This window comes from Spermophilus citellus, assembly GCF_964194105.1.
Source record: "Spermophilus citellus genome assembly, chromosome: 10".
In the NCBI taxonomy this organism is placed as follows: Eukaryota; Metazoa; Chordata; class Mammalia; order Rodentia; family Sciuridae; genus Spermophilus; species Spermophilus citellus.
Genome location: NC_138197.1, coordinates 29392723 through 29419933, shown reverse-complemented (window position 1 = coordinate 29419933; position 27211 = coordinate 29392723). Strand labels below are relative to the sequence as shown.

Here is a 27211-nt window from a genome sequence, read left to right as displayed (position 1 = left end):
CCTCTACAGTGCAGATTTAATACCTTGACATACCTTTGCTATCACTGGGAAGTGACAGATTCCACTTACCCTAGCCTCATCCAAGTTTACAGGAATTATTTGCTTAAGTAATGGATGAAACAGATGGACACGTGGGGGCCCTGGAATCCTTAGCCACTTAGCCACTCTGGGCAGCCTCCTGACTCTTCTGGGTGCAGTGTCCATAGCTTCCTGGGAGTGTGGGTGAGGGGAGATCAGAGGACTCCAAGGAGAGTCTCATGCACAACTGAAATGCTCCTGTCCCCACTCTGTGTCAAGAATATAGAGCCACAAGGAGCCCTGCATGAAGTCAGGCAGGACCCAGAAGTCACCCAGGCTTTTCTCTCTGCCACACTGACCATGCCTGACCATCCCACCCTGCCACCTGCCCCCCATTAGGGTCTCCAGAAGAGAGAACAGCAGTAGGAGACTTGCCTGGTCACCCTGATGCTAAGTCACTTGCTGGAGGCATCCTTAGGCCAGGGCTCTTGGCATTTCTGCTGAGGTCTGGACCAAGAAAGGCCAAGGGCTCAGGGAGGGGGCTCAACCCTTGAGATGGGGACATGTGGCTCAAGGAGCAGGTCCTCAGCAGAGCGTGCATGGGAGGTGTTTCCCCGGCAAAGGGACCATGATGGCTACTGGAGTGTTGGAGGTTTTCACAGGGAGACCTCACAGGAATGTTCTGAATGGACCTCTATCACTGACTGACCTTGCCTGTGGGGGCTTTGCCCAGGTTTCAGGGTGGGCCTGGTCTAGCCCCAGGGCTCAGAATTCAGGGCCAGAAGAATGAGTCCACATGAGACACCCAGTGGCCAAGGCCAAATGAGGGGAGGTGAGTGAGAAATTTCACCCTTGAGGACAAAATTTAAGGGGGTGTCCAAAAAGCTCAATATCAATATAAATAACATTTTGGTAAAAAATTTTAAATCAAAATTAATGCATAATAGTGCATAGTAAAAAATGTCTGTGTTGAATGAATACAATAGGCAATCTGATTTTTCCTTTTAGGTCAGACCCCCAATATGGATCTTCAAAGCCCTGTTTCTGGTCCTACTGGCCTTGCCAATTACTCTGCCTTCTCCCCTTCCCCTAATACCTGGCAAGGACTATGCTACATACTGGGGATACAAGACTGAACACTAACAATCTGAATCCCTCTCTCAAGAAGGGACTGATTAGTGAGGGAGATGAGAGACATGTACACCTCAATCATATACCCAAAATATATCGTCACAAAGAGGCAGCTGGCCACACTAGGGTCTCCTGAGCAGCTGGAAGTGTGGAAGAAGACATCCCTGAGGAGGGAGATTGGCTGTTGGTTGGAGGAGGGGAGAGATTCTAAGTGGTGGAGAGCTGACTGTGTTTCCCAAAATGTCTATAACAGTATCTCCCAAGTCACAAGCTCTTGTTATCATGTGACATTAGCATTCCTCCCCTGAGCCGGGCACAGTGGTGCACGCCCACAATCCCAGCACCTTGGGAGGTTGAGGCAGGAGGATCACAAGTTCAAAGCCAGCCTCAGCAACAGCGAGGCCCTAAGCAACTCAGGGAGACCTTGTCTCTAAATAAAATACAAAATAGGGCTGGGGATGTGGCTCAGTGGTTGAGTGCCCCTGAGTTCAATCCCTAATTCCTCTCCCCTTCAAAAAAAATATTCCTCCCCTGGGATATTTACTCTTTCTACTTGAAGTGACTCAAGGTGGCTTTCAAGGTGGCTTCTTAAATAGCAATACAGCTTCCACTTGGGACTTCTGGGATGCTGCCTCTTGAAACTCAGCCACCATGCTGTGGGGAAGCCCAAGCTGCATGGAGAGTCCATGAGTAGGTGTTCTGGCCAACAGCCTCGGTTGAGGTCCAGCTCACAACCAGAATTGACCACCAGAAGGTGAATGAGGAAGTCTGTGAGGTGTCTGCAGCCCCAGCCATTCCCTGACTGCCACCACAAGAGAAACCCTCCGTAAGAACCTGAGCTACCCCAGGACCTGTGAGATGTAATGAAATGATGTCTTGCTTGAAGTCACTAAATTTGGGGATTATTTGTTTGGCGGCAATAGTAACTGGAACGAGTGAGAACAAGTCTGTGCAAATGCCTTGTATGCAGGAGAGTGACTAAATGGTGTGGAACACAGGGAATGGGCCTCATCTCGGCCTTTTTCAGTGTAAGGAGCCAGTCCTGTGCCCGACTCGTTACCTCCATTCTGCCCTGCATCCTTCTAAACTGGCCACTCCTCTTGTATCACTCTCTTCTTGCTAATGACACCACCACCAGCTTGGTTGCTGAAGGCAGACACCCACGACTCCTCTTCCTCCTTCCATGATAATAAGAGCCACCGTGGAGAAAGCACCCACCCTGTGTCAGGCATCCCGTGATCATCGGTCCACTTAATTCTAATAGCACCCCTCTAAGCGCCAGTGTCGCCTCACGCCTCATGCCTGCGCAGCCAAGTGTCCTGCTGTGCCTCTTCAGGCCACGACAGGGCCGTTTGGGATGGTGGCAATCATTGCTTAACTCTTCTCCCAGACTTCTCCACTGTCCCCGTGCAGTTCACCTCAGGCTGCCACCAGGCCACATCTATAGAGTGAGATCGAAACTCCCTCACAAAGTGTCCTGGCTACTGTGACTAAATGACCTGACCTGCACACCTGTGGAGGAGGAGGTTTATTTCGGGACTCACGGTATCAGAGGTCTCCGTCCACAGAAGGCTGGCTCCATTCCTCAGGGCTCGAGGTGAGGCTGTACATCATGATGGAAGACTGTGACCAAGGGAAGCAGCTCACATGACGATCAGGAGACACAGAGAATGCACTAGCCAGATACCAATATATATACCTCCCCAAGCCACGGCCCCCATAGACCGCCTCCTCCAGCCATGCCCCACCTGCCTCCAGCCACCACTCAGTTAATCCCATCAGGTTAAAGCTATGACCCAATCATTGCTCCTCCAAACCTTGCATTGTCTCACACATGAGCTTTTGGGGACACCTCACAACCAAACCATAACACAAAGCTAATCTGCTTTTGCAAGCCCTTCACATGTTACCCTTGGAGGCTTTCAATATCCATTCCCAAGCACTATTCGCACGGAACTCACCATCCCCCAACATCATGCCCCTTCTAGAATATTCTTTCCTTCACAATTGCAGCTCCAATGTCATTCCCAAAGGGAAGTCTTCTGTTCTCAAGGCCTCCAGTCTGGGCTCTCTGCATTCTCTGCACCCATTTCTCACACTGCACCATAATCACCTGTGCCCTTGACAGATTTCCCGACCTGCTGTTGCTTTGAGGGCAGGGACTGAATGTAATTATCTTTATATCTCCAACCTCAAACCCCTTGGCTGACACGAAATAGGTGCTCACTTAAAAAATTGCAATGAAAGAATAAATGAATAGATGGACATACTGGGAATACATAGGATTAGCTAGAAAAGTAGTTGGAAAATGAATGATCTGAATGAATTACATAGAGGCCTTTTTTATTTGTTAAGAGATTAAAACAACAAAGTTTTTTGTTTGTTTTTGAGTGAGTGGGCTCAGTCAAACAATGCCTACTGCTCAGGCAGCTCTGGGTTCTGGGCATTGAGTAAGTGGACCACCAAGTTTTCTAGTTCAGGCAGCAATGCCTCGAAAGCTCTCATCTAAGCCTTCTGAGACCCTTTTGGCTTTTCTCCAGGGAACCCTGGAGGGAGGGCCCTTCCTCCACCGCCTGCTTCTCCCCTCCCCTTACAGTAGCTCTGAGTGATTGGACAGGAAGCTGCTGGGGAGAGCCCTACACACTGCATGGTCGCCTGCCGCTGGCTGGCCCACAAGATAAACATCAGCCCAAACGTGCGCGATTCCTGTCACCTTTGGTCCCGTGCTGTGACTTATCGTAAGCATTTCTCTTTCAGCCAAATAACAGTTCTAGGAATCAGGCAGAACATTGAATCCTTAGGCTGGAAAAAACCTACAGGGTCAACAAGCCTAAATCTCCTCTCATGGCTGAGCATTCCCAGAACACCTGCTCTGCTGTTAGATCTTTCAGGACGTTGCTTACAGCTGCCTGGGCCTCACGCTCTGGAAGTTTCTCAAACAAAAAAGTTCACCCACAGCCAGCATCTTTTTCTGTTCAGTTCAGTCCATCTTAGTTGTTTTCTGGGTGAAGGGGGATGCTACAGAGAATAGTGCACAGTCCCTGCACCCAGGGAGGGGCCCATGCATACATGGGCTGGAGGCCAAGCCGGAGAGACAGACCACCTGGCCCAAACCCTGTCTTCACCACTTCCTAGCTGACCTTGGGCAAGTCAGGTCACTTCTCTGAGACGCAGTTTCCCTATCTGTAACACAGTGAGGTCATTAGTAGCTGCCCATGGAGTTGTGGTATGAATGTGCAGGGAAATGGTAAATACATCGAAAGTGCTTAGAACAACACCTGGCACACAAAGAACAGCCAATCTGTGGCTTTCATTACAACCCCTTTGGGCATTTGGACAAGTCCAGACCAGTGATGCTAACTAACATAAGTAGCATCTTTTTTTTTTTTTTTTTTTTTTAAGAAAGAGTGAGAGAGAGGGAGAGAGAGTGGGAGAGAGAGAGAGAGAATTTTTAATATTTATTTTTTAGTTCTCGGCGGACACAACATCTTTGTTGGTATGTGGTGCTGAGGATCGAACCCGGGCCGCACGCATGCCAGGCGAGCGCGCTACCTCTTGAGCCACATCCCCAGCCCCAGCATAAGTAGCATCATAAGTCTTTTTGTATATATCCTACACTATAGAAAGCAATTTATGTTTTATCTCACTCAAGAAAATTGAGCATGAGAGGTGATAGCAATAATAATTTGCTACCTGAATTAAAGGTATAGCACTTAGGATCACCTAATCCAATCCATCATTTTTGCAGAGATAAATGACATTTAAGTGATTTAGCCACATCACATCTCACTACCAACAAAAGTTGGAACCAGATCCTTGTTCTTCTGACTCCTTCACTTCACGTCCATTTTGCTGCACCATGAGCATTCCTACAAGCACTCACAGCCACAGCAGGACAGACAGAGGTTCTGCTGTGGGGTGGGAGGTCTGGCTCAGTGGTAGAGCCCTTGTCCACGTGCACAAAGCCCTGAGTTCCAACCTCAGCACCAACACAGCAGGGGCCAAGGGGGAACATGAAATCCCATTAGAAAGAGTCCTTTTTCTTGTTCTTTCCTTGGTGAGAGTGGAAACTCAGAGTGAGGTGCCTCTGTTGTCCAGGGCCTGCAGAAACGCTAAAATAAGTCAGACCCCAATCCCAGCAAAACCCACACCTTAAAAGCCCTGATCAGCTAATTCCCACTCAGAGTGCAAACACTTCAAACTGAATTGTACAGAAAAAAAAAAAGGTTTAAGCTTTGTTAAGAGATTCATATTTTGTCTCAGCCCCGATATTTATTGGCCATATGATTGTGAAATTTGCTTCACTTCCCAGAGTCTCCATTTCGACATGTTTCTCTTCAATTCATTTATTCAGTTTACTAAGATCTCACTTCGTATTTCTTTTTGTGATGCCTGGCCACAAAGCCCAGTGAACACAGGGCCTCCTGCTTACTAGGCAAGCACTCTACCACCGAACTATACCTCTAGCCAGCCAAGACCTCATTTTTGATAGATACCAGAGTGTCAGGAAACAAGTCTTCTTTGAGTTTTTACAGTGGGAAAGTACATTTGGGAGGCACTTAAAAACAATTGGAAAATATAAAATTCTTAGAAAGAGTATTTACATAGTGCTTATCTGTCCACTTAGTAAGTATTCAATCAACATGTCAAATTAATCAATTGAAGCCAGATGTGGTGGCACACACCCACAACCCCAGCAGTTTCGGAGACTGAGGCAGGAGGATTGCAAGTTTAAAGCCAGCCTCAGCAACTTAGTGAGGCTCTAAGCAATTTAGCAAGCAATTGCTAAAATAAAAAAAATTAAAAGGGCTGAGGATGTAGCTTAGTGGTTAAGAGCCCCTGGGTTAAATCCTTGGTACAAACAAACAAACAAAAACCCACAATTGAGTGAGTGTTGGAGTGTTTGGTGTTTTGATTCTCTCTGGAAGCAGGAACATAGAAGATTTATCAATCTATTTATTCAATCAATCTAAAGCATACATGAGGTCTCTGTGTGAGTCTAGCTTTGAGCTGGGCACGCTGAAAGGAAGTCGAAAACTAAGTCCAAACCCTGGAGGGGTTTATAATACATTTATGGAAACAAGACATGAAAAGTCAATCGCTGATATAGAGATTGAGGAGTGCCTAAGGAGTGGTTCAGAGCTGAGTGAGATCCCTGTCCAGCGGGTAGCACTGGAGGGAAGTACAGGCTGGGCTGTGCGCTTGGAGGAGGCTTCTTGGCAAACTTGAGACTCGAACTTGCTCCTGACAGGGAAGCAGGCTTGGATGGGAGGCAGCATAGGGGATCTGGGAAAAAATTCTTGGATGTGGGAAATCACTCAAGTATGGAACGGGGAGCCAGAGAGTCCTGCTTGGCATTCCAACTCTTGCTTTTAACTAGATGGCTTTGGACAAGTTCATTAAGTCTAAGTGTTGGTTTTTCCCACTTATAAAAATAATAGGCACCTTGCCTGGCTCACATCAAAATCCTGTAGACAAGAGTGACTTAGACAACAGAAATTTGTTTCTTTCAGAATTCTGGAGGCTGGAAATCTGGAACCAGAATGCCAGCATGGTCGGGTTCTGGGCAAGGACTCTCTTCCTCGTTATGTCCACAGAGAATCCTAGTGTTCCCTTCTCTTTTTATAAAAGGAATTAATCTCGTGCTGGGGGCTCCACCCTCACAACCTGATATCACCCTATCTTCAAACACCATCACATTGCAGACCAGGATTTCAATACATGCGGGGCGGGGGGTGGTGGGGGGAAGGAGCACAAACATTCAGTTCATAGCAATAACAGCCTGATTGCAAGTGGTTGGGAGGATTAAATGAGGCAATGTATATCAATCACAGTTCAAGTGATAACCTTGGCTGCTCCTATTCTGACACTCCAGAGGCAGTAAAGCCCATGTGGGTTCCAAGGTGGACCCTGGCTATCTTGACAGGCAAACACTATCAGAACAGGAGAAAAGCTACCCCAGCACTGAAGCTTGGTGGTGGCTGCTCAGTAAGATCTGACAGCAGCTCAAGAGAGCTCAGAAAGTTGGCCTTTACAAAAAACAGTTTTATATAAAGTGCCTTGGAGGGCTGGGGCTGTAGCTCAGTGGCAGAGCACTTGCCTAACATGTGTGAGGCACTGGGTTTGATCCTTAGCACCACATAAAAACAAACACATAAAATAAAGGCATGCTGTCCATCTACAACTACAAAAAAAATTTTTAAGTGCCTTGTATAAAAGGCAGACATCTGGTAAATAGTTTGGGCAGATGAATGATTGAATGGCCTAGGGAATTATTTCTGAGAGTTCCTTGGTTACCCGATTAACCAAATTACCAAACCTTTAAAAAACTGATTATGAATTTCTGCGCAAACTACTTCCCAGAGTCACAAGAGGCACATTCATGTGTATACTGCCATATGAAAAAGACTGAAGATGGCAAGCTGGCCCCAGCCGAAATTAGGACCCCCCAAATCTTTAAAAAAAAATAAGGGGGGACACCCTTGACTGTCATCAATGATAAAGTAAGCACAGTTCCTCAGGTATCCTGCAGTGGTCTCTTACAAACTGGAACGGAGACTCGTGATGCATATACTACCATCCAGGTGTCCAATAGTCAAAGCACTGAAATGTGAACCTTCTCATATGAGACCACAGAGGTCATCTGAGTCTGGGTGTCAGCCTTGGCTACACATTCGAATCACCTGTGGGGTTGTGTCAGCAGCTTTCCATCCCTCCACCGAACACCTGAGATAATTAACTCATCAAAGGAAAGGTTTATTTTGGCTCTCAGTTTACGAGGTTCTGTCCATAGCTGGGCCCTATTGCTTCTGTGCCAGTGGGGAAGCAGGACATGATGATGGGGACGAACAGTAGAGCAAGGTCACTTACATCATAACCAGACGCTAAAGGGAGAAAGGAGGGACCAGAGTCCCACAATCCACTTCAAGGACACGCCCCCAGTGACCTGAGGACCTTGCACTAGGCCCCACCTCTTAGAGGTTCCACCACCTTTTGTTAGTGCCAATCTGGGGAATCAAACCTCCAACACAGGGGCCGCTGGGGGACATTTAAGATCCAGACCATAGCAGGGGCTCTTTCAAAACATCAAAATATGCCTGGAGACTACCTGAATCATTTCTGGATTCTGAATCCACAGTCATTTCTGAATCATTCACCTGAGGTGCAGCCTGAGCGTTGCTCTATTTTGCAGTGGCCCAGGTGATCTAATGCACAGTTTTGGTAGAGAACAAATGATCTCCGCCAGTTCCCTCATTTGCAGATAAGAAAACGGAGGCCCAGAAGGGACACACCAACTTGAGGTCACTTCTGACTATGCAGGGACAGTACTGCTTTTCAGATCTCACAAGAAGTACATCTGGTTCCCACATGTGAGCCATAAGGCAGTGAGCTGGAGCTGCCTCCGCTAGTCCCCATAATTACCTCATAATGAGCTCCAACTTCCTTTTTGAACTCAAGGGAATGCTGGAACTCTCCTGCCATTTCACTCCTTTCCCCTCTCTGCAGCCTCAGGCTAAATGTTACCCTTCATTTCCACAAGTCCTCTGCATGTCGACAGGAGGAAAGAATTCGGGACTAATCATGATTTTATGAATATAAAAAAATCTGGAAGAGTTCAGCATTTCCCCTCTCGACTAATAAAACGATTCCACCCCAAATGCCAAAGGTTTCAGTCAAGTGTGTTCACAATAAATTAGTTCAGTATTTAAGACTTTCTTAATAATTAGTCCAGATTATTACAGGGTTTTTATGCCTGACTTTTTTTTAAAATGACCAGAATATCAGAATCTCTCAGAAATTATCAAATATACAGAAGTCAACACAGCTCACTGAACAATCAAAACTGAGAACAGCCCATGCTAACCCAACACCAACAAAACCCCTCTTTTATTCACTTTAAATTAACTGGTCCTCTTTGTTGGCCTTCATTATGAATTGAATATCCCACAAAAGCCTGTCCTAAAGGTCTGGTCCCCAGCTGATGGTGCACTTGGGTGCTGCAATCTTCTCATTTCTCAGATGCACAGCCATTAGTTAAGGAGATACCGGATGCGCGCTATGGAGGATAAAGAAAAGACAAACAGACACACATAGGGAGAAAAAGCTGGGGCCAGGTGGGTGGCCAAGCCCTGGTGAGGCTTGCTAACTCAGAGCTAGTTCAGCAAGTTTATTATACAAGTTTTATCATTAAAAGTTTCATTGTTAGTAAGTTTCAGCAAAGCCAGCAATCTGAAGGACACAGGACTCTAGAGATATTAGGGTCACCTTGTTTTACTCAGAATTCTCTATCCCTGGGAGAAGGTGCTGAACTCAAGGCCTCAACTGATAGAGCCATACATGCAGCCTCTCCTAGCTGGTGTTACCATAACTACTGGGGCATCTTGACCTGCACCTTTCCTCAGGCAGCTCCCAGCACAACCACAGCCATGAAAGTCAGACAGGCCATGATTTAGATCACTGCTCTCTGCAGTTGGGGGCCATGAAACATTAGTAGGTGGACCCTAGTTGGAGACAATAGGCCACTTGGGGGGCAAACCCTTGAAGAGTGACCTCTCTCTCTTTCTGCTTCCTGGCCACCCTGAGGTGAGCAGCCTCCTTGCCACATGCTCCCACTGCCATGGTGTTCTGCCTCACTGTGGGCCCCAAAGTGAATGGGCCCACCATGGGCTGAAACCTCTGACACCATGAGTCAAAATAAATTGTTCCTCCTTTTAAGTTAACTCAGGTATTTTTGTCACATTGACAGAACACTGACTAATACAGTCTCATACACAGCCTCCATCCTATTGATTCTGTTGAAAACTTCACATTGGCAAATGTGTGCTTCAGAGTATCTTCTAAGGCTTTTTAAAAGTGGTCTCAAAGTTTTGTGTGTGTGATTTCTGAAGCTTCTACTTTTCCATAACTCCTGATTCTCTTCATTAGCAAGAATTTATAACCAGTCAGGTTTTGCAGTACAGCCGTCAAAGCCTCTGGATATGGCTTCTTTTTCCTCCCGTCTTGACCATTCAAGTCCTTCCTGAGTTCCAAAGACTGGTGGACTCTGAATCACACTCCAGGGTCCCCTGCTAACTAGCAGCAGTGGGGAGAGGGGGAAAAAGCTGAAGTAAGGGAAAGGGAGGGTGGTCAGCAAGACCCCTGGCCTCTGCTCCTCGGCATGGCTTTGTTTCCCAGGCATCCGTGCCTGAACAGAAACATTTTCTGAGAAATGATCATCATTGCTGTCCTCCTTCCTGACCAACTTTGGCAGATGCTAGCCGGAAACTAGTCTTTTCTACTCTTTACCGGAATGGTATCCTTGTTGCTCTTTCTGGAAGTTGCATGTTATTTATCCCTTGCTCCTTCTTTGCCATAAAGAATGAGCTTCACTCAATGAGCTGCATCCACTCCCTTAGTCCATGGGTTGAGTAAACATTCACTATGTGCCTCTGTGTGCTGCCATCAGTGACCATATTACCAAGGGAGACGGTGCCCTTGTCTTCTAACAGTGGTCAGTCTTAGCAAAAAGACAACCCAAATAGGGTTGCAGATTAGCATGTTGTGTATCAGCTGTCTCCATGAAAACACACCCAAATAATTTTGGAACATAAAATTATACTACAGGGACACTACGTCAGTTTGTTCTTTTTTAAATTTCAGGAGGAAGGTAACTTCACCAGTACTACAGAAGAGCTCTATCAAGTTCCAGTGGTCCTTCTTGTCTTCCAAATTCTGATTCTTTGAGACTCTGCTTCCACTTGAAAGAGAATCAGAAGAAAAGAAATGAATATTAATAAAAAGACAGGGGTATGATATAATCTATGCCTACAAAATGATTAAGTATAATTTGGGTAAACATGGACTTTATCTAGAAAATCTCAAAATATTAAAATTTAAGTTTCCCCTCTCAAAACTTATAAAAGTTCTAGGAAGTTTTTAAGTAGAAGAGCTACCAAATTGTACACAGGTGGTGAATATTTGGTGTTGCCAAATGTCAATGAAATCAGCAATATGATTAACACTGAGAAAGAAATTTCAATCAGTTAATGAATGAGTTGCCACAGTGGGAATCTTGGGGGTTCCTGACATTTGTGGCTAACAGCCAACAGAGGGATGTCTCCTCGCCTGGTTTCTGCTGCTTACAGGGACACCAATTAGCTGTGAAAACTCAGACAAGTCACTTCCCCTCTCTGAGCCTCCACAGCCTCACCTGCAAAATGAAGGGTCAGCCTGGCAGAGCTCCCAGTGCCTTCATTATCCATTCTGAGAAACCATCTTCTGGAGCTGTTGGGAGAAACAGGATATACAACTAACCACCCTCGGGTCAGATGTCACAGGGTATTTCTGTTCTGAAAAGAAACCTTTGGTGAATCACTTCATAAAGAATGTGTTTGTTTCTGCATTGGGGTTTCTGAATGCTAGTTTATAATTTCTTTTACATATATAAGCACTGAGAAGCTATGAAGTCCACAAAAAGTCAGAGGAGCCTGGGTTAACCAGGAGGGTGTCTTGGAGACGAATCTTACCTGGGTCTGGGAGTGTGAACCACACTATGGAAACGAAGCCAGCACCATGTGCCCCACAGTCATTAAAGACACAGGGCTCAGGCCAGTGGGTACCACCGTCTCCCAAGGATAGCCAGCACAAGAAGCAACCTATTTGATGTCATGTAAAATGGGCCAGAAAGGACTCTGGGTGTTATGGTTTGGATGTGAGGTGTCCCCCAAAGGCTCGTGTGTGAAATGATACAGGAAGGCTCAGAGGAGACGTGATTGGGTTGTAAGAGGCTTAACACAATCAGTGAATTAATCCTCCATAGGGATTAACTGAGTGGTAAGTGAAGTGGCAGGGTATGGCTGGAGGAGGGGGAATTGGGGCATGGCTTTGAGTGTATTTGTATTCAGCAAGTAGAGATACCTCTCTCTCTCTCTCTCTCTCTCTCTCTCTCTCTCTCTCTCTCTGTCTCTCTGTCTCTCTCTCTCTCTGCTTTCCGATCACCATTAAGCCGCTTCCCTCTGCCATACTCTTCTGCCGTGATGTTTTCCCTCACCTCGAGCCCTGAGGAATACAGCCGGCTTTCTATGGATTGAGACCTCTAAAATCATGAGCCCTAAAATAAACTTTTTCTCCTAAAATTGTTCTGGTTAGATCTTTTAGTTACAGCAGCAAAACAACTGGCTGAAGCACTGGGCTCCCCTCTAACACCAGGTCCATTCCTCTTGCCATCTTGCCCCAAAACTGTCCCACCCATGGACTTCTTGCTATGCTTCATTTGTGTTTAAGCAAATCTGAATGAATGCTTTTTGTCACTACGTGCTGGATTTAATTTGCTTCTTGGAGGGCCCATTCATTTCCAGTCCCTGTGGGACCAGAATTCTTCACTTCTGCCCTGTTTCATCCCCAACCCCCACCATGTGCTGCAACCCAGATGGGCAAGCCCAAACAAAAGTGACCACAGTTGGCTGTACCTGTTGGTGGAGAAAAGCAACCAGGTCGTGAGGTCAGACGTAACCAGCAAGTTTCTTAAACCATCTAAGTTTCACTTTCCTCATCTGTAAAACAGGAATCACACTATCAATTCAGGCTTATTGTGAGGATTAAATGTGATGATGAATGTAAGATATCTGATATGTAGAAAGTGATTGGCATTACGTTACTCTATACTGGAAGACGTTTCCATTTTCCCAGAAGTCTGCTGGAGATAGATCCTTGTGGATATGGACTGAATGTTTGTGTGCCCCTTCCATTCATTTGTTGAGATCTTAACCCCTGTGTGTTGGTGATGGTATTGGGAGGAATTAGGTCATGAGGGTAGACCTCTCATGAATACGACTAGTGTCCTTGTAAAGAGACATGAAAGTCCGCCCTCCCTCTCTCTGCTCTGTCACATGAGGATACAGTGAACAGCCATATGCAAACCAGGGAGTCCTGGCTCTCCCCAGGACCAAACTGCTACACCTAGACCTTGGCCTTCCCAGTCATCAGAGCTGTACAAAATAAATGTGTGTTGTTAGCCACCCAGCCTATGGTAATTTGTTACAACATCTTATGCTAAGATACTTGGTGAGAAGAAAAATGAATTTTTAGTGGCCATGTTCAAGAGGGCCAGTGGAAAAGCTTTAGCAACCACAAGATTATGGATTTAAAAAATAAATCATGGCTCTTCTGGGCCAAGATTAGGGTTTCTTAGGCAAAATAGTCCCTTAAAATATAGTAGGCTTCCATTGTATTTCTTCTGGTCGGTTCTATAGCTCGTGAAACATGGGTCTCCCGATTGAGGTCTTGTGCTCTACCCATCTCCCTGACCTAGTTTTAAGACCTCTGCCCTGAGGCAATCCAAATCATATTCTCAGGCAGGGAACCACCACCATCAAGCCAGTGCTGGTCACAGCCTGTGCAGGGTCAGATAGAGACATTTATAGGAAGGTGTTTGAGAGAGGCCTGGCCTCTAAGGTTTTCTTGGCCCTAATGTCTCCTGGAGATAAGATTCCTGCCCTTTTTGCTTTCAGTGGGGCATAAGCTTGTGTTTTTCTCTAATTCCTTTTGTATAAGACACACAGGCCACAAAAGCGTACCCCACACAACCCCAGTGTCCTGAATAGTCATCATTTCCCCTAATGCTCTCTCTGGGTAGGTAAGAACGGTCTCAGGGATCAGCTGAAAATGGCTGGATTCACAACCACATAACGCAGCAGCCACCAGCTTCCAGTTGGAGCAGCAGGGGTCTCGACTCCCCTGGCAGGCCGCCATGCCCCCTCAACCCACCCCATGCCTTATTTTAGGGCACGGCACTGTGGCACTCTACTTCTTCATGCCGCATTCTGTTCCAATGTCCTCTCCAACTCCGAGGTTGACCTCGCACCATGAGGGGAGCCCAAGTTTGAGGCCAAAGCCCGGCCTACCTGCTGGTCCCCCGGCTTGGCCCTGGTGACCTACCAGCTGCATCCTCAGGCCAGTGGGAAGATAGCCATGGCATTTTCTGATGTCACATATGGGCACAATAAGATCTTTCCTACGTTTTTCTTGGGAGCAAGAATTTTGCCAACGCCCCATAGCCTCTCCCAGTGCTTCACAGGACAAAAAGTGGGCTGCGTGTCCCTTCCTAAAGCAATTACCAGCAAAGGTAGCAAGATGCACATGAGAGCTTTCAAAGTCTGGTTTGGGGCCCTCTAGAGTCTCTGACTTTGTTTTCATAAAATGATTGCCTCTCCCCGCACCCCCACCATTTCCTCAGAGTGAGTTTTACAGATTCTACATGATGGGTGATGACAAATACACCGAATGAAGAAGCAGATGTGAAAATCTAACAAGTCAGATATTACAAAAGACTTGAAAAGTGTAAAATGATGCCACTCTAACTTACTAAGATTTTTTTTTTCTTTTTAGTTTTGGAAAATACAGTTATTTTTATAAAAATGTATTCACTGGTTAATACTTATCGGGCTTACTATATCTTTGTTAAATAGTTTTAACAGATGAATGGATGAAGAAATTGTGGTATACATACACAGTGGAATATTACTCAGCCATAAATAAGGGTGAAATTATGGCATTTGCCAGCAAGTGGATGAAACTGGAGACTATCATGCTAAGTGAAATAAGCCAATCTCAAAAAACCAAAGGCCAAATGTTCTCTCTGATATGTGGATGCTAACACACAATAAAGGGTGAGGGAGGGAAGAATACAAGTTCATTGGATTAGACAAAGGGGAATGAAGGGAAGGGACAGGGGATGGAAATAGAAAAGACAGTGGAATGAACTGGACATAACTTTCCTATGTTCATACATGAATACATGAGTAGTGTAACTCCACATCATGTTCAACCACAAGAATGGGGTCCTAATTAGAATAAGTTATACTCCATGTATGTGTAATATATGTTAATAATAATATACTCTATTGTCATGTATTATCTAAAAAGGACAAAAAAATAGCTTAAAATGTTCTCAGTTTTACAGTCAAATGCAGAAAATATGATATAATCCACATAAACAAAATTGCTTTGAGTTTCTCAATAAGTTTTAAGATTGGAAATGGGTCTGGAGACCAAAAAGTTTCAGAACCCTCACTCAGATCAATCAACACCCAGCCCCTGAGGCTGCAGCCAGCATCCCCTAGAGTTCTAAGGCTTAAAAGGAGGGTTAAATCCGGGTCCTAATGAAATTAGTAAGGGTGAAATAATTACTGAGCAGGAAACCAACAGTGCTCACTATAGTATACAATAATTTTTAGCTGAACTGAGAAATGAGGTGTTTTGCCCAAGGTCACACACAAGTACTGGTAAAATCAGAACCTAAAATCAGGTCTTCGGATTACTGGTCGAAATTAGTCACCCTTCTGACTGCCATACTTTCTGCAAAGCCACATTGCTTTCTTGCAAAAGGGCTGAAACTTATTTAGAATTTCTAGTAAAGTAAGCTGAGCATGCTCATAAAATGCTGGTCAAATTATACATGGTACAGTCTTTCCAGAAAGCAATTTGGCAATATGCATCAGGCACTTTAAAATGTTCCTATCCTTTAACCCAGTAATTCCATTTCTAGGAATCTACACAAAGGAAATAATCAGAAATGTTAATAGAATCTACGTATGAGGATACTCATCAAAATGTTATCTTCAATAATGAGAAATTGGAAACAACCTGAATGTCCGATAATGTGAGAATGGCTAAATGAATCCTGATGAATTAAAAATTAGTCACCCTTCTGACTGGCTGTTTATAGTGGCTTGAGATGGGAGATGTGCTAAGTGTGAATATTTTACAACAAACATATATCTTCAAAAAATAATGAAAATAAACGTATAACTTTGGCTTTGAAAGAACTTAATGACATGGGAAAATCTAATATGCCATTGAGTAAAAAACCATGGCACAGGGGCCTAGCACAGGCAAGGCCCTGGATTCCATCCCCAGGATCACACACACACACACACACATACACACAGCCATGATAAAATACTAGGCATATAATAAAACATCACTAACATACCTGTGGGAAATCTTTCTGGAAGGAACTATTCCAAAATGTTATCATTTGCCCATTATCTCTAGGTAGGAGATTATTCGGGATTTTACTTCCATTCCCTCCCAAATATTCCAAGGGTCTAGAACAAGCATTCTATGCCTTTGTAATTCTGGGAGGAAAGAAGGCTATTTAACAGAAAGATTGGTGAACGGGAGGGAAATGAGAATGTGGCAAAGCCCAACGTTGCTGCTTACCAGGCAGGGAGAGGGGAGCAGCAGCCGTGGCCCACCTGGGGCAGACACTGTTGGTTGCCTTGCTGGTGAAAGTCAGTTTCTCAAGCTCCAAGAAGTTCTAGCTCCACAAGAAACACTCCCTTAGGTTCCCTGTGGCCAGAGGTGGTCACGTAGTAAACTTCTGGCCAAGGAGACAAGAGCAGAATTTTACTCAGGGCTCTAGAAAGCAATCCCTGCCTTGTTTCCCTTTTATTCCTGACTTACAAACGAATATGAAGACGAGTACATGGCACACACCTGTAATCCCAGGGGGTAGGGGTGGGGGTGGGAGGGCTGAGACAGGAGGACGGCAAGGTCAAAGCCAGCCTCAGCAAAAGTGAGGCGATAAGCAACTCAGAGAGATGCTGTCTCTAAAATACATAATAGGGCTGGGGATGTGGCTCAGTGGTTGAGTACCCTGGGTTCAATCCTCAGTACCTTCACCCCCACTCCCACCACACCCCCCAAAAAAGGAATATGAAACCTGTCACAAGAGCAGCCATCTTTCAAACATCAGGTAGAAGTCAAATAATCAGTGATGTAAACCCTGACATGGCTTCATTGAGTTGATGAACCACCACCAACATTATGTGAGAAAAAACCTCCCTCTGTGTTTGAGCCATTGTGATTTTCTGCTAATTGCAACCAAATGCATTCCTGATACACCACCAAGCAGGAATGTGGAGAGGATTAAGAGAGACCATGCATATGAAAGTGTTTTGGAAATGGTAAAATATTATCAAACAAGAAAGATAATGACATCCATCAAAAACAACTAGTGCAAAAGAGAAAAAATTTCTCAAGACAGTATTGGGCATCTGAATGATGGGATAGATTATCTCCTTTGCAGGGGTGGGGGTGGTGATGGGGGTGAGGGAATGCAACCAGAGAATGAACCTAGGGGTGCTTAACCAATGAGCAACATCCCCAGCACTTTTAAATAATTTATTTATTTTTAAATTTTGAGACAGGTTTTCACTAAATTGCTTAGGGCCTTACTAAGTTGCTGAGGCTGGCCTTGAACTTGTGATCTTCCTGCCTCAACCTTCTAAGCCACTGGGATTGCAGTTGTGTACCAGGCAAATTATCTCCATTTTGTAACTGATGGTTGGATATAGACATGCAGAGTCAGGGTGCACTTCTCTGAATTAAATCTAAATATCTTAACCACATGGCTATAGACAAGACACTTCTCTTTGGGCCTCAGTTTCTCCATCTGAGAATAGGATTGTTCCTCTTAGCCCTCAGATATTCCATTCCTGTTCTGGTTCCCAGATTCCTGAACTGAAACAGCAGGGTAAAGGGACAGAGTTGCACCCCACAGGGACCACAGCTCAAGTTCTACATCTTCCCCAACAGTGCTAATGTCAAATAGTCTATACCACTGTCCCAACGAGTATGTTCATACAATATAGATGATGTGTCTTGATGTTGTTTCAAATATTGTTGACAGAAAATACAGAAAATCTCTATAAAGAGACACTGTTTTGTGCGTAACTAGAATATTGAATGTGCCTATGGTCTATTTTAAAATGTTCTTATTGAGAGGCATGGTGGTACAGGCCTGTAATCCCAGCAACTCAGGAGGCTGAGGCAGGAGAATCAAGCTTGAGGCCAGCTTCGGCAATTTAGCAGGACCCTGTCTCAACATAAAAATAAAAAAAGAAAAGGGGATGTAGCTTAGTTGTAGAGCACCTTGGGTAAAATACCTTGTACCACAAATACAAAAATTAAAAAAATAAGTAAATAATTAAAATTAAAATGCTCTTGTTAAAAACAAAACCTTCCTGCTTCAGATTCTCTTTAGCATTCTGAGATGAAACTGACAGGAGGCGGGAGAAATCACATACATCAGTGAAGCACGGCCAGGAAATGAACTCAGAAGCTGTCGTGAAAATTAAGCTTGCAGAGCTCGGACTTTTGGTCCCACCTGAGCCCACTGGCCCCGGCCCTTCTCCACATCCTGCCTGAAATGGTCACACGAGAGCCTCAAGAGCTAGGACTGTTCAAAGTCCCCTTCCTGGGGCTCTGCCTTACATCTAGTGTGTGTCCCCATGGGAACAATGTCATCCTACAGTCCAACCTGCCACCTCCGTGGCCAAGTTCAAGAACAATCTGCTTCATCTTTCTACATGATATAAAAATGGTGAGGATTTTTAATTTTTTTTTTTTTTAATTTGAGGGAGGCACCAGGGATTGGACTCAGGGGTGCTTAACCATGGTGCCACATTCCCTAGGCCATTTTGTATTTTATTTTGAGACAGGGCCTCACTAAGTTGCTAAGACTGGCTTTGAACTTGCAATCCTCTGGCCTCAGGCTCCTGAGATACTGAGATAATTTGAAGATTTTTTTTTTTTTAAATCAAATGTGAAGAAGTGTTTTAGAACAGTCTGACTTAAAATATCAAATATACTAGGGTGAATCTTTTCCTGTTACCTTAATATTCAGGGTACAAAAAGAGGTGTAGAAACCCTTACAATTGAAAGGAAATTTGGATGAGTCAGGGCCAAACACACTCAGCCCCCACCACAGGCTTCAAAAAAGCAGCCAAAGCAGCCCCTCCACCAGATGCCGTGCCCTTCACCTCCTCTCCCAGCAACATGGAAGAAGCAACTGGAAGAAAAGGGAGCAGCCACTGGCCTTTCCTGGAAGGCAAGGTACCCAGAGAGAGGGGAGGAGGACCCAAAGCCCCTGAGGCTCAGGGAAAGCAGCTCATATCAGTGAGGTCAACCAGGAGGCCAAACCCCTGCCACTCCCAATTTCACTCCAGGCTTTCACGACAGAGTCCCAAGGCAGTGGAGATGGACACTACCAAGAGCCAGAGTGCTTGAGCCCTCTGGAGTCTCTAGGTCAAGGTCACTGAGCATTCTTGTTGGGGCGGAGGATTTGTTTCTAAAGTATGTTCCTGAGGAGCTGAGCACAGAGCCATCATGGCCCTTCAGGATCCCTAGGAGGGTACCATGTTGGGGAACAATGGGCAAGCTATCACCAAGCCTAACCTTGCTAGCTCTTTTAGCATAGTCATGTTCTGGAGGAAGTGTTGAGTGTCAGGTGAAATTTGGTTTATGTTTAGGAATCATGCTATATTTTTCAAAATGCAATTTTAAAAAATGCTAGAAGGTGAACTAAGACTGATGGAGTTCCCAGCAAATTCTTATTTCTTACCTTTTCTGACTCCAGAGAAAGTTATTTACTTTGTGGAGAAAAGTGGAGAACTTCATTCTGCTTACAAAATCAAGTGCCCATTCCTGATACACACATTAGGGGACTTAAGAATGTGGCAAACCAAAACACAAGCATGAAGAATTTAGACAGGGTTTTATTCCACAGGACTGTTCAAAAGAAAGATGGCAGATAAGATCAGGTTGTTCAGGGGTCATTGTCTTAATTACTCTGAGTATTAGCTCACCCACCAATGGCCAGTTCTCCTGGGCTCTTTCACCAGGACTACCCTGATCTAGTTATTCCTGGGAATAGTCCTGTGCAAAACCTGACAGGCCTGCATTTACTAGCTGTGTTTGACCTCAAGTAGCTCCTCCTTCTCTCTGAACCTCAGTTAACAGTATGATTAGCAAAATTAGGAAATTGTTGGGGGGCATGTGAGAAATGCTAATGACCTTATTTTTCATAGCATAACATATACTTGGTTACATATATGTGTGTGTGTGTGTGTACACCAATTATATATATGCAATGTTCTAACCTCAACATCTTCATAATTTCATAATCTATTTTCTTTAAATGTGAATTTTATTGCAACAACGTCTCTTGTTGAAACACATTTATCTAAAGTTTACCAATTCCTTCAGTTTGATTTCCAGTCCTTTTTCATCTGTTGAATCCTATGAAATTTAATTAAGCATTTTTGTTTTTAAAATGTTATATGTTATATGACCCCATTTTAATAAAAGTATTTCTATTAACTTGTCAACCTATTTTTCTGTCCATCAAGATACACATAGATACACCAGAATAATGTTCATTCAAGGGTAGATATTTACAGGTAGTGAGTTGTTTATCTTTCTTTTGTGTTTTTCTTTCTTTCTTTCTACTTTGTTCTTTTCACCTTTTTATTAAAGTATCAGTAAGCAGTATTTTCACAAGTAATGTTATTCAAGAAAGCAAGAGATCAGAAGGAAGTGCACTAAGCTGTAATCAAAGAATTTTTATGTTCAGAGAAATCATGATTTTTTTTTAATCCCTCTACATTTATTTTAAAAATTTGAACATTTTTCAGATGTCAGCTTAACCATTATTATTTCTTCCTGGATCTTCACTGACCCCTCTTCATGGGACCCATTGCCTCACTTTCTCATGGGTCTGTATTCTACCCCTATGGTAGCATTTATTGTGAAATGTGATGTTACTGATAGAATTGTCTTTCTTCCCTGATATGTATTAACCACTTTGAGAGCAGAGGTCTTGCTCCCCCCCGCAACTCCCTCCCTCCACCCCACTCCCTCCCTCCACCCCACTCCCTCCCTCCCCCACTCCCCCCCAACCCTTTTCTCTTTTTAATGCTAAAATACCACAGAGTAACTCTACCCAATATTTGTTAGGTCAACATGCATGCTGAAGTTGTATCAAAGAGCAAATATTACAGCAGCACAGCACATGCCTTTTATTTTCTAAGTTGAATTATTATTTGAATTATTTTCTAAATTTCTAAATTGAATCCCCTGACTTACCAAACCCATTGGACTCTAAGGTTTGTGAACAGTTTAAGGAGGAAATAATTTTTAAATTCAGAATGTAGTCCCTGGCTTCCACTTCTCTGCTTTAAGAAGACAGTCAGACATTGGCCCTATAAGTCCTTCCAAAGCCAAAGTCCCATGATTAGAACAAATGAAATAACTGAGGGTTGGTAGTAATATTTCTCTAAAAACTTCCTTTTTGTGATCTAATAACCACAGCATTTTCCTTTTAAATTTGTTAACTGATTGGCTTGGAAAATCACCCTCTGTCTTTCTCCATGATTGTTTTCCCCACTTCAAAAGAATGCCCACATGGGGGTAGGAAAGACGGTGGAGTGAGATGGTCATCCTTACCTTAAGTACATGTATGAAGACACGAAGGTGTGACTCTACTTCGTGTACAACCAGAGACATGAAAAATTGTGCTCTCTATGTGGAATATGAATTGAAATGCATTCTGCTGTCATATATAACAAATTAGAATATTAAAAAAAGATTGCCCACAGTGTCTGGTTCCATTTTCTCCTTTTTCCATTTGTCTTCATTTATCCTCCACCCAATTCAGTCTCCAATCCTATTCCATTGAAACACCTCTTTGCAAAATCATAAATGGAAGTTTGCAGATTCTTTGGTCCCATAGTTCATATCTCCTCCTAAAAATATTTGACATGGTTGATTGGATCCTCTTTCTGGAAATCTTGCTTCCTTTAGCCCCTACTCTCTCATTTTCTTTCCCCCCCCTTATCATTGAGGATCCATTCTGATCTCTAGAGAGAGTCTAAGACTGTTGTTGGGACATGGAATCTGTGGAGGAATGGAGTTTCTTAGGGGAATGGAGTAAAAAACAAATGAGGGGTGTATACTAGGGTTCTGATACCAGCAGCTGGGGCTTTTTAGTAGGTAAAATAAACTATACATGAAAACAGTTTATGGATTAAATCTCACCATGCCCTCTTCCTAGACACCAAAATCCCTTTTAGGCATCACCTGGAGCTTGAGCAACTGCACAGGAGTGTCTAAGACAGTGGTCAACAACAAATGAAGAGGCCAGAAACCCAGAAATATATTCCATATAGCATCCCCCAAAAAATTAGAAAAAAAAAAAAAAAACCTTTAAGGCTAAAAGCAAAGCCAAACTAGTCACTACTAATCTTAAGAAGATAAACTTTGTGAATGATGAAAGTGTTAATGGAATGAATGAAGCATTTGCAAATATATGAAAGGGACCTGCACACATCTTAAAGTCCCTTCTTGTGGACCTCTGCAGAAAGAGCTGATTACTCAACAGCATCCGGGAAGTCAATTACTTAATGCTGATGAAGCTGTAAGATCAATAGGTTCAGTTGTAATACAGTGAGATGTATCAAATTCCCCCCAAAAGATCAATAGATTAAATGTTTTATTTTAAAACCCCTTTTATTCCTTTCCTTCTCTCCTTGCCCAGATAGAAGCCTACTGTACATGAGATTTAGGATGGAGAAGGAGGTGGCTAGATCAGCTCTGCTCTAGCCCTTGATCTTCCCTTTATTTAAAAGTGTTTATTCATCTCCTCCTTTGGCAACTGTGGAGGTAAGACCCCAAGGGTCAAGACCAGGAGGAAGCATGAGGAAAGAGGCTGAGAGGAAGCTGCCCTATCAACATCCCAAGTCAATCATGGGCCCTTTGGACTCAGCACTGGCCAGGCCAGCTCACCAGTGTGTAAGCTCCAGCTCAAGGCAAAGACGGTGCAATTCCACAGGGCATCTTCTCCACATCTTCTCTTCTTTAGGAATCCACTATATGTAACCAAGGGAGTTAATCCAAGAGTCAGAAATCAGGTTTCTACATTTCTTAATCTTGCTTAGGGGTTCCTCTTCCTCCATTCTCTTCTGAAATACCAGTACTCCATATCCTGGGTCTTCCTCTGTTAGTCCATTGCTCTCCCTGGATGATCCAACCTTAGGATTGCTTCAACTATCACCTTTATGCCAATAGCTTCCACTTCTCTACTTGGAGGCCTGGTCTTTCTCCTGAAAGCCACACAATCGCCTATATCCTCCAAGCCCAATAAAACCAACCCCTCATTTTTCTGACCAGATCTACTCCCTAATGTCTTCCAGGCTAGTGATGGTACCCATAGCTCCCGGAGGCACCCAGCTCAGTAACCAGGGCTCATCCTTCCTTTCTTCCTGTGTTCCCTTCCCATATATATACTCACTTCTGTGAGTTCTTTCTGAAAATCTGTCTTAGCCCTGCATTTTTTTCCTAGGTCAAATGGTTCATGCTGTAGTCGACAGCCTGTTACCTTCTCTCATTTAGAGTTTTTGAGAAAATGTTTAACTGATACCCCTCCCTGCACAGCTTTATTCCTTCTCAATTTCATTCCCAGAGTGACCATTCTGAAATATAATCATATTAATTCCATGCTTGAAATTTCCAGGTGTCCCTATAGGCTGAAGGTTATAATTCAATTTCCTTCACATGCTGTAGAAAACCACTTCTAATCCAACTCTGACCACCTTTCCCCTGATTTGCCAATGCTGCTCTCCTCATTTTATTCCTTGGCCATATGGAAATTCTTATGGTTCTTCAAATATGTCTTGTTCTTTGATGATTTTGTGCCTTTCTACAGGTCATCTCCTCTCTTGAATGCTCTCACCTGTATCACACCTTGGCTCTTACTCTGTGGTCCACCCTCTGTGAAGCCCAGCCTCACTTTTCTTGCTGGTCTAGAAGCTCTTCCTGCTGGGCTCCCAGAGTATTTTTTTTTAAAATCCAATTTGTTATATATGACAACAGGGTGCATTTCAATTCATAGTACGCATATAGAGCACAATTTTTTTCATGTCTCTGGTTGTACATAAAGTAGAATCACACCATTCATGTCTTCGTACATGTACTTAGGGTAATGATGTCTATCTCATTCCACTGCCTCTCCTACCCCATACCCCCTTCCTTCCCCTCCCTCCCCTTTGCCCTATCTAAAGTTCCTCCATTCCCCCCATGCTCCACCCCATCCCCCTTATTGATCAGCATCCTCATATCAGAGAAAACATTCCTCATTTGTTTTTTTGGGATTGGCTTACTTCGCTTATCATGATATTCTCCAACTCCATCCATTTTGAGTACAGTCACTCACAGTGGGTTGTCTCCTCTGTAGGTGCTTCCTCCACCACACTTGAAGCTCCTGGAAGGCAAGAACAATGTCTTTTCACCCATGGACCCCTGGATGTATTACAGCGTCATGTATGTCAGGCATTCAATGTGTATTCATTGGATAAACATTCACTTTGCCTCACCTTGAAAGACCTTTATGGGGTGGGAATGGAACTATGATATGAATATGCTCACATGTTTTTTTAGAGACTGTTGGATGCTTTAAGAAAATACAAGGAATGGCAGGAAATGTTGAGTAGGTATTATGAGCCAGATACTTTGCCTAAGAAATATTCTATCTTCATTTTATAGACATGTTTTCTAAGGTCTGAGAGACCAAGTATCTCGTCCAAGATGACAGCCAGTTCTATGGTTCAGATAAGTGTTCCCTAAAAGCCCATGGTTATAGGTTTGGTCCACAGCCTGGGGTGCTATCAGGAGATAGAAGAACTTTAAAAAACAGGGCCTGGTGAGAGGTCTTCTAGTCTTCTAGTCATTGGGAGTATGTCTCTCAAGGGGATATTGGGACCCCAGCCCTTCCTCTTTCCCTCTGTTCTGCATCCTGGCTGAGAGGCAAACAATTTTACCATACATTGCCACCATGATGTGCTGCCTTGCCAGAGGCCCAAAAGTAATGGGGCCAGCCAACCATGGGCTAGAACCTTCAAAACTGTGAGACAAAGTAAACCTTCCTCTTTAGGCATTGATTACTTCAAGTATTTGTTACAGTGATGGAAACCTGACCAGCACAGGGCAAGTAGATGAGTATGGGCAAAGAGAATTAACACATCAGGGCTGGGGATGTGGCTCAAGTGGTAGAGCGCTCGCCTGGCATGCGTGCAGCCCAGGTTCGATCCTCAGCACCACATACCAACAAAGATGTTGTGTCCGCCAAAAACTAAAATAAATAAATAAATATTGAAATTCTCTCTCTCTCTCTCTCTCTCTCTCTCTCTCTCTCTCTCTTTAAAAAAAAAAAGAGAGAGAATTAACACATCAGACATGGAGCCAGAGCCCCCACACCATATGACCCATCAGAAGAACACTGGTCTATTCCACATCCCTTCAGGATTCCCCAGCTGGAATGCACAGAAAAGCAGAGCACTGGACCCAGTTCATTGGCTACGAGACCTCCAGTCAGCCAGTAACCTGTTCCAGGTCTCCCTGCTCTTGTGCATAAAGTGAAGGTGAACCTAACAGTCTTGCCTCCTTACAGAGTGATGAAGTTCAAGAGTGTCTTTGAAAGACAGCAAGGGAGTGAAAGGTTCTCACATGGTGCCAGGTGATGGTGAATGGATGAATTCCTCAAAAATATAGGGATACATCTAAAGAAAACATGTGTGCTACCAACACTCTGTTCAGGAAGCTGCATGGAGCCCTGAACACAGAAATGTGAACGGAGGTTGAACAGAACAGACCTGTTTCCTGGAGTGGGAAATGTGAAATGTGAAAGAATTGGACATAAAGAATAATCTGTCATTGGGCATTCTGACACACCTGCTGTCACCCCAGCTCCTTGAGAGGCAGGGGCAGGAGGATTACTTGTTTGAGGCCAACCTGAGCAACTTAGCAAGACTCTGTATCAAAATTTAAAAAAAAGAAAAAAGCCTGGGGATGTAGCTCAGTGGTCGAGGGCTCACCTAGCATGTGTAAGATGTTGGGTTCCATCCCCAGTACCCCAAAACAGAAAAGAAAAAAATTCATCTTGAACTGTACAGCTCCTGTCTCCATAGCAGTGTCACATCTATGCTCATTTGTCCTCATGAGCCTTCAAAGAAGACTGGGCAGAAGAGACTGTCCTTACTTGACAGACAGGCCAGTGCAGGACCCTGAGAACACGAGTTCAAGTTTACTTGGCCATTCCACAACACCAGCCAAGTGGCACCGTTGGGATTTGAACCCAGGGCTTTGTTTTTGTTTTCTACATTTTTTATTGGAGCATCAAAATTGTACATAATTGTGGATTTGCTGTTACATCTTTGTACATGCACACAACACAGCAGTATGATTTGGCCAACATCACTCCCCAGGCATGTCCCCCCTCCAACACCTCCTTCACCCCCACCCCCACCGTCCCTTTCCTCTATTCTATTGATCTCCCTGTGGTTTTCATGAGATCCCCGCCCCCCACCTTTCTTTTCCATTTTTCTCTCTAGCTTCCACATGTGAGAGAAAACATATGACCCCTGACCTTCTGAGTTTGGCTTATTTCATTTAATATAATGGTCTCAAGTTCCATCCATTTTCCATATGCAAATTACATAATTTCACTTTTATCTATGATGTTTTTGTTTTAGTGCTGAGTTCAGTGTTCTTTCCATCAGATCAGACTAAGGGAAGAATTCATTCTTTCATTTACTGAATACTTTCTAGGCACCTAAAATGGATCAGGCATCAGAGATAACTCTGGAATAGCAATAACCTTGAAAGTCACCTGCAAGGAATTCTGATAGGAGGTGATGATAGGAGGCTGAAGTTTAGAAAAGAGACAACAGCAACAACAGTAATAAAATCTACTCTATACCAAGCAGCTCTATGTGACCTCTTCACATGAGATTAAGTATTCTATGGCAGATTATTAAACTCTCCCCACAATCTAAGGAGGCTGGTACAATTTTATTATCTCCATTTTGCAGATAAGGAAACTGAGGCTCAGAGAGGTGATGTAACTTGACAAAGATGGCCTGTGTGCTGTGAGGCACAGCTTGACCCAGAGCCCACAAGGCTATGTTAACTCTCAGCCTGCTAAAGAGAAAAGGTGCTCCCCAGGGGAAGGGCTGCTGTGGGCAGAGCACAGAGCACACCGCTGGGTGCCAGGAGGCTGAGCTCTGTCTCCTGGTGGCCACCAGCTCTTCCCATGCAGCAGGAGCATCCTGTCTGTTCCCCACCCCCACATCTCAGCAACCCTGACCTCCAGCAGGCCGAGGGGGTGCCTGCCCCCGGAAGCCCCAACATCCTGCACTCTGCTGAACCCACAACGTGTCAGGCCGCCCGTCCCAGCTGCGGCACACAG

At 44.2% G+C, this 27211-nt stretch overlaps 1 protein-coding gene and 1 long non-coding RNA gene across 7 annotated transcripts in view; one reads left to right on the top strand and one right to left on the bottom strand.

Annotated features, from left to right (window-relative positions):
* Positions 1-24463, top strand: part of FGF6 (fibroblast growth factor 6) — a 52546-nt gene extending 28083 nt beyond the window's left edge. Inside the window, exon 3 of one of the 2 annotated variants that reach the window (XM_081311326.1) lies at positions 24203-24463. In XM_081311326.1, coding sequence (XP_081167452.1) covers positions 24203-24346 — 144 coding nt within the window. In that variant the 3' untranslated portion in view covers positions 24347-24463. Of the gene's footprint in view, positions 1-10788; positions 11267-24202 lie in introns of those variants that run through there. The other variant, XM_081311327.1, reaches the window with a different exon arrangement.
* LOC308658565 overlaps positions 4598-27211 on the bottom strand; it is a 29751-nt gene continuing 7137 nt past the window's right edge. For 3 of the 5 annotated variants that reach the window (XR_014024191.1, XR_014024193.1, XR_014024194.1), the window contains 5 exons: positions 24129-24229; positions 16351-16510; positions 12597-12680; positions 11339-11412; positions 4598-10885 (listed from right to left, as the gene is read on the bottom strand). This is a non-coding gene — a long non-coding RNA (uncharacterized lncRNA). Of the gene's footprint in view, positions 10886-11338; positions 11413-12596; positions 12681-16350; positions 16511-19534; positions 19702-24128; positions 24230-27211 lie in introns of all 5 variants that reach the window. The other 2 variants (XR_014024192.1, XR_014024195.1) reach the window with 2 other exon arrangements.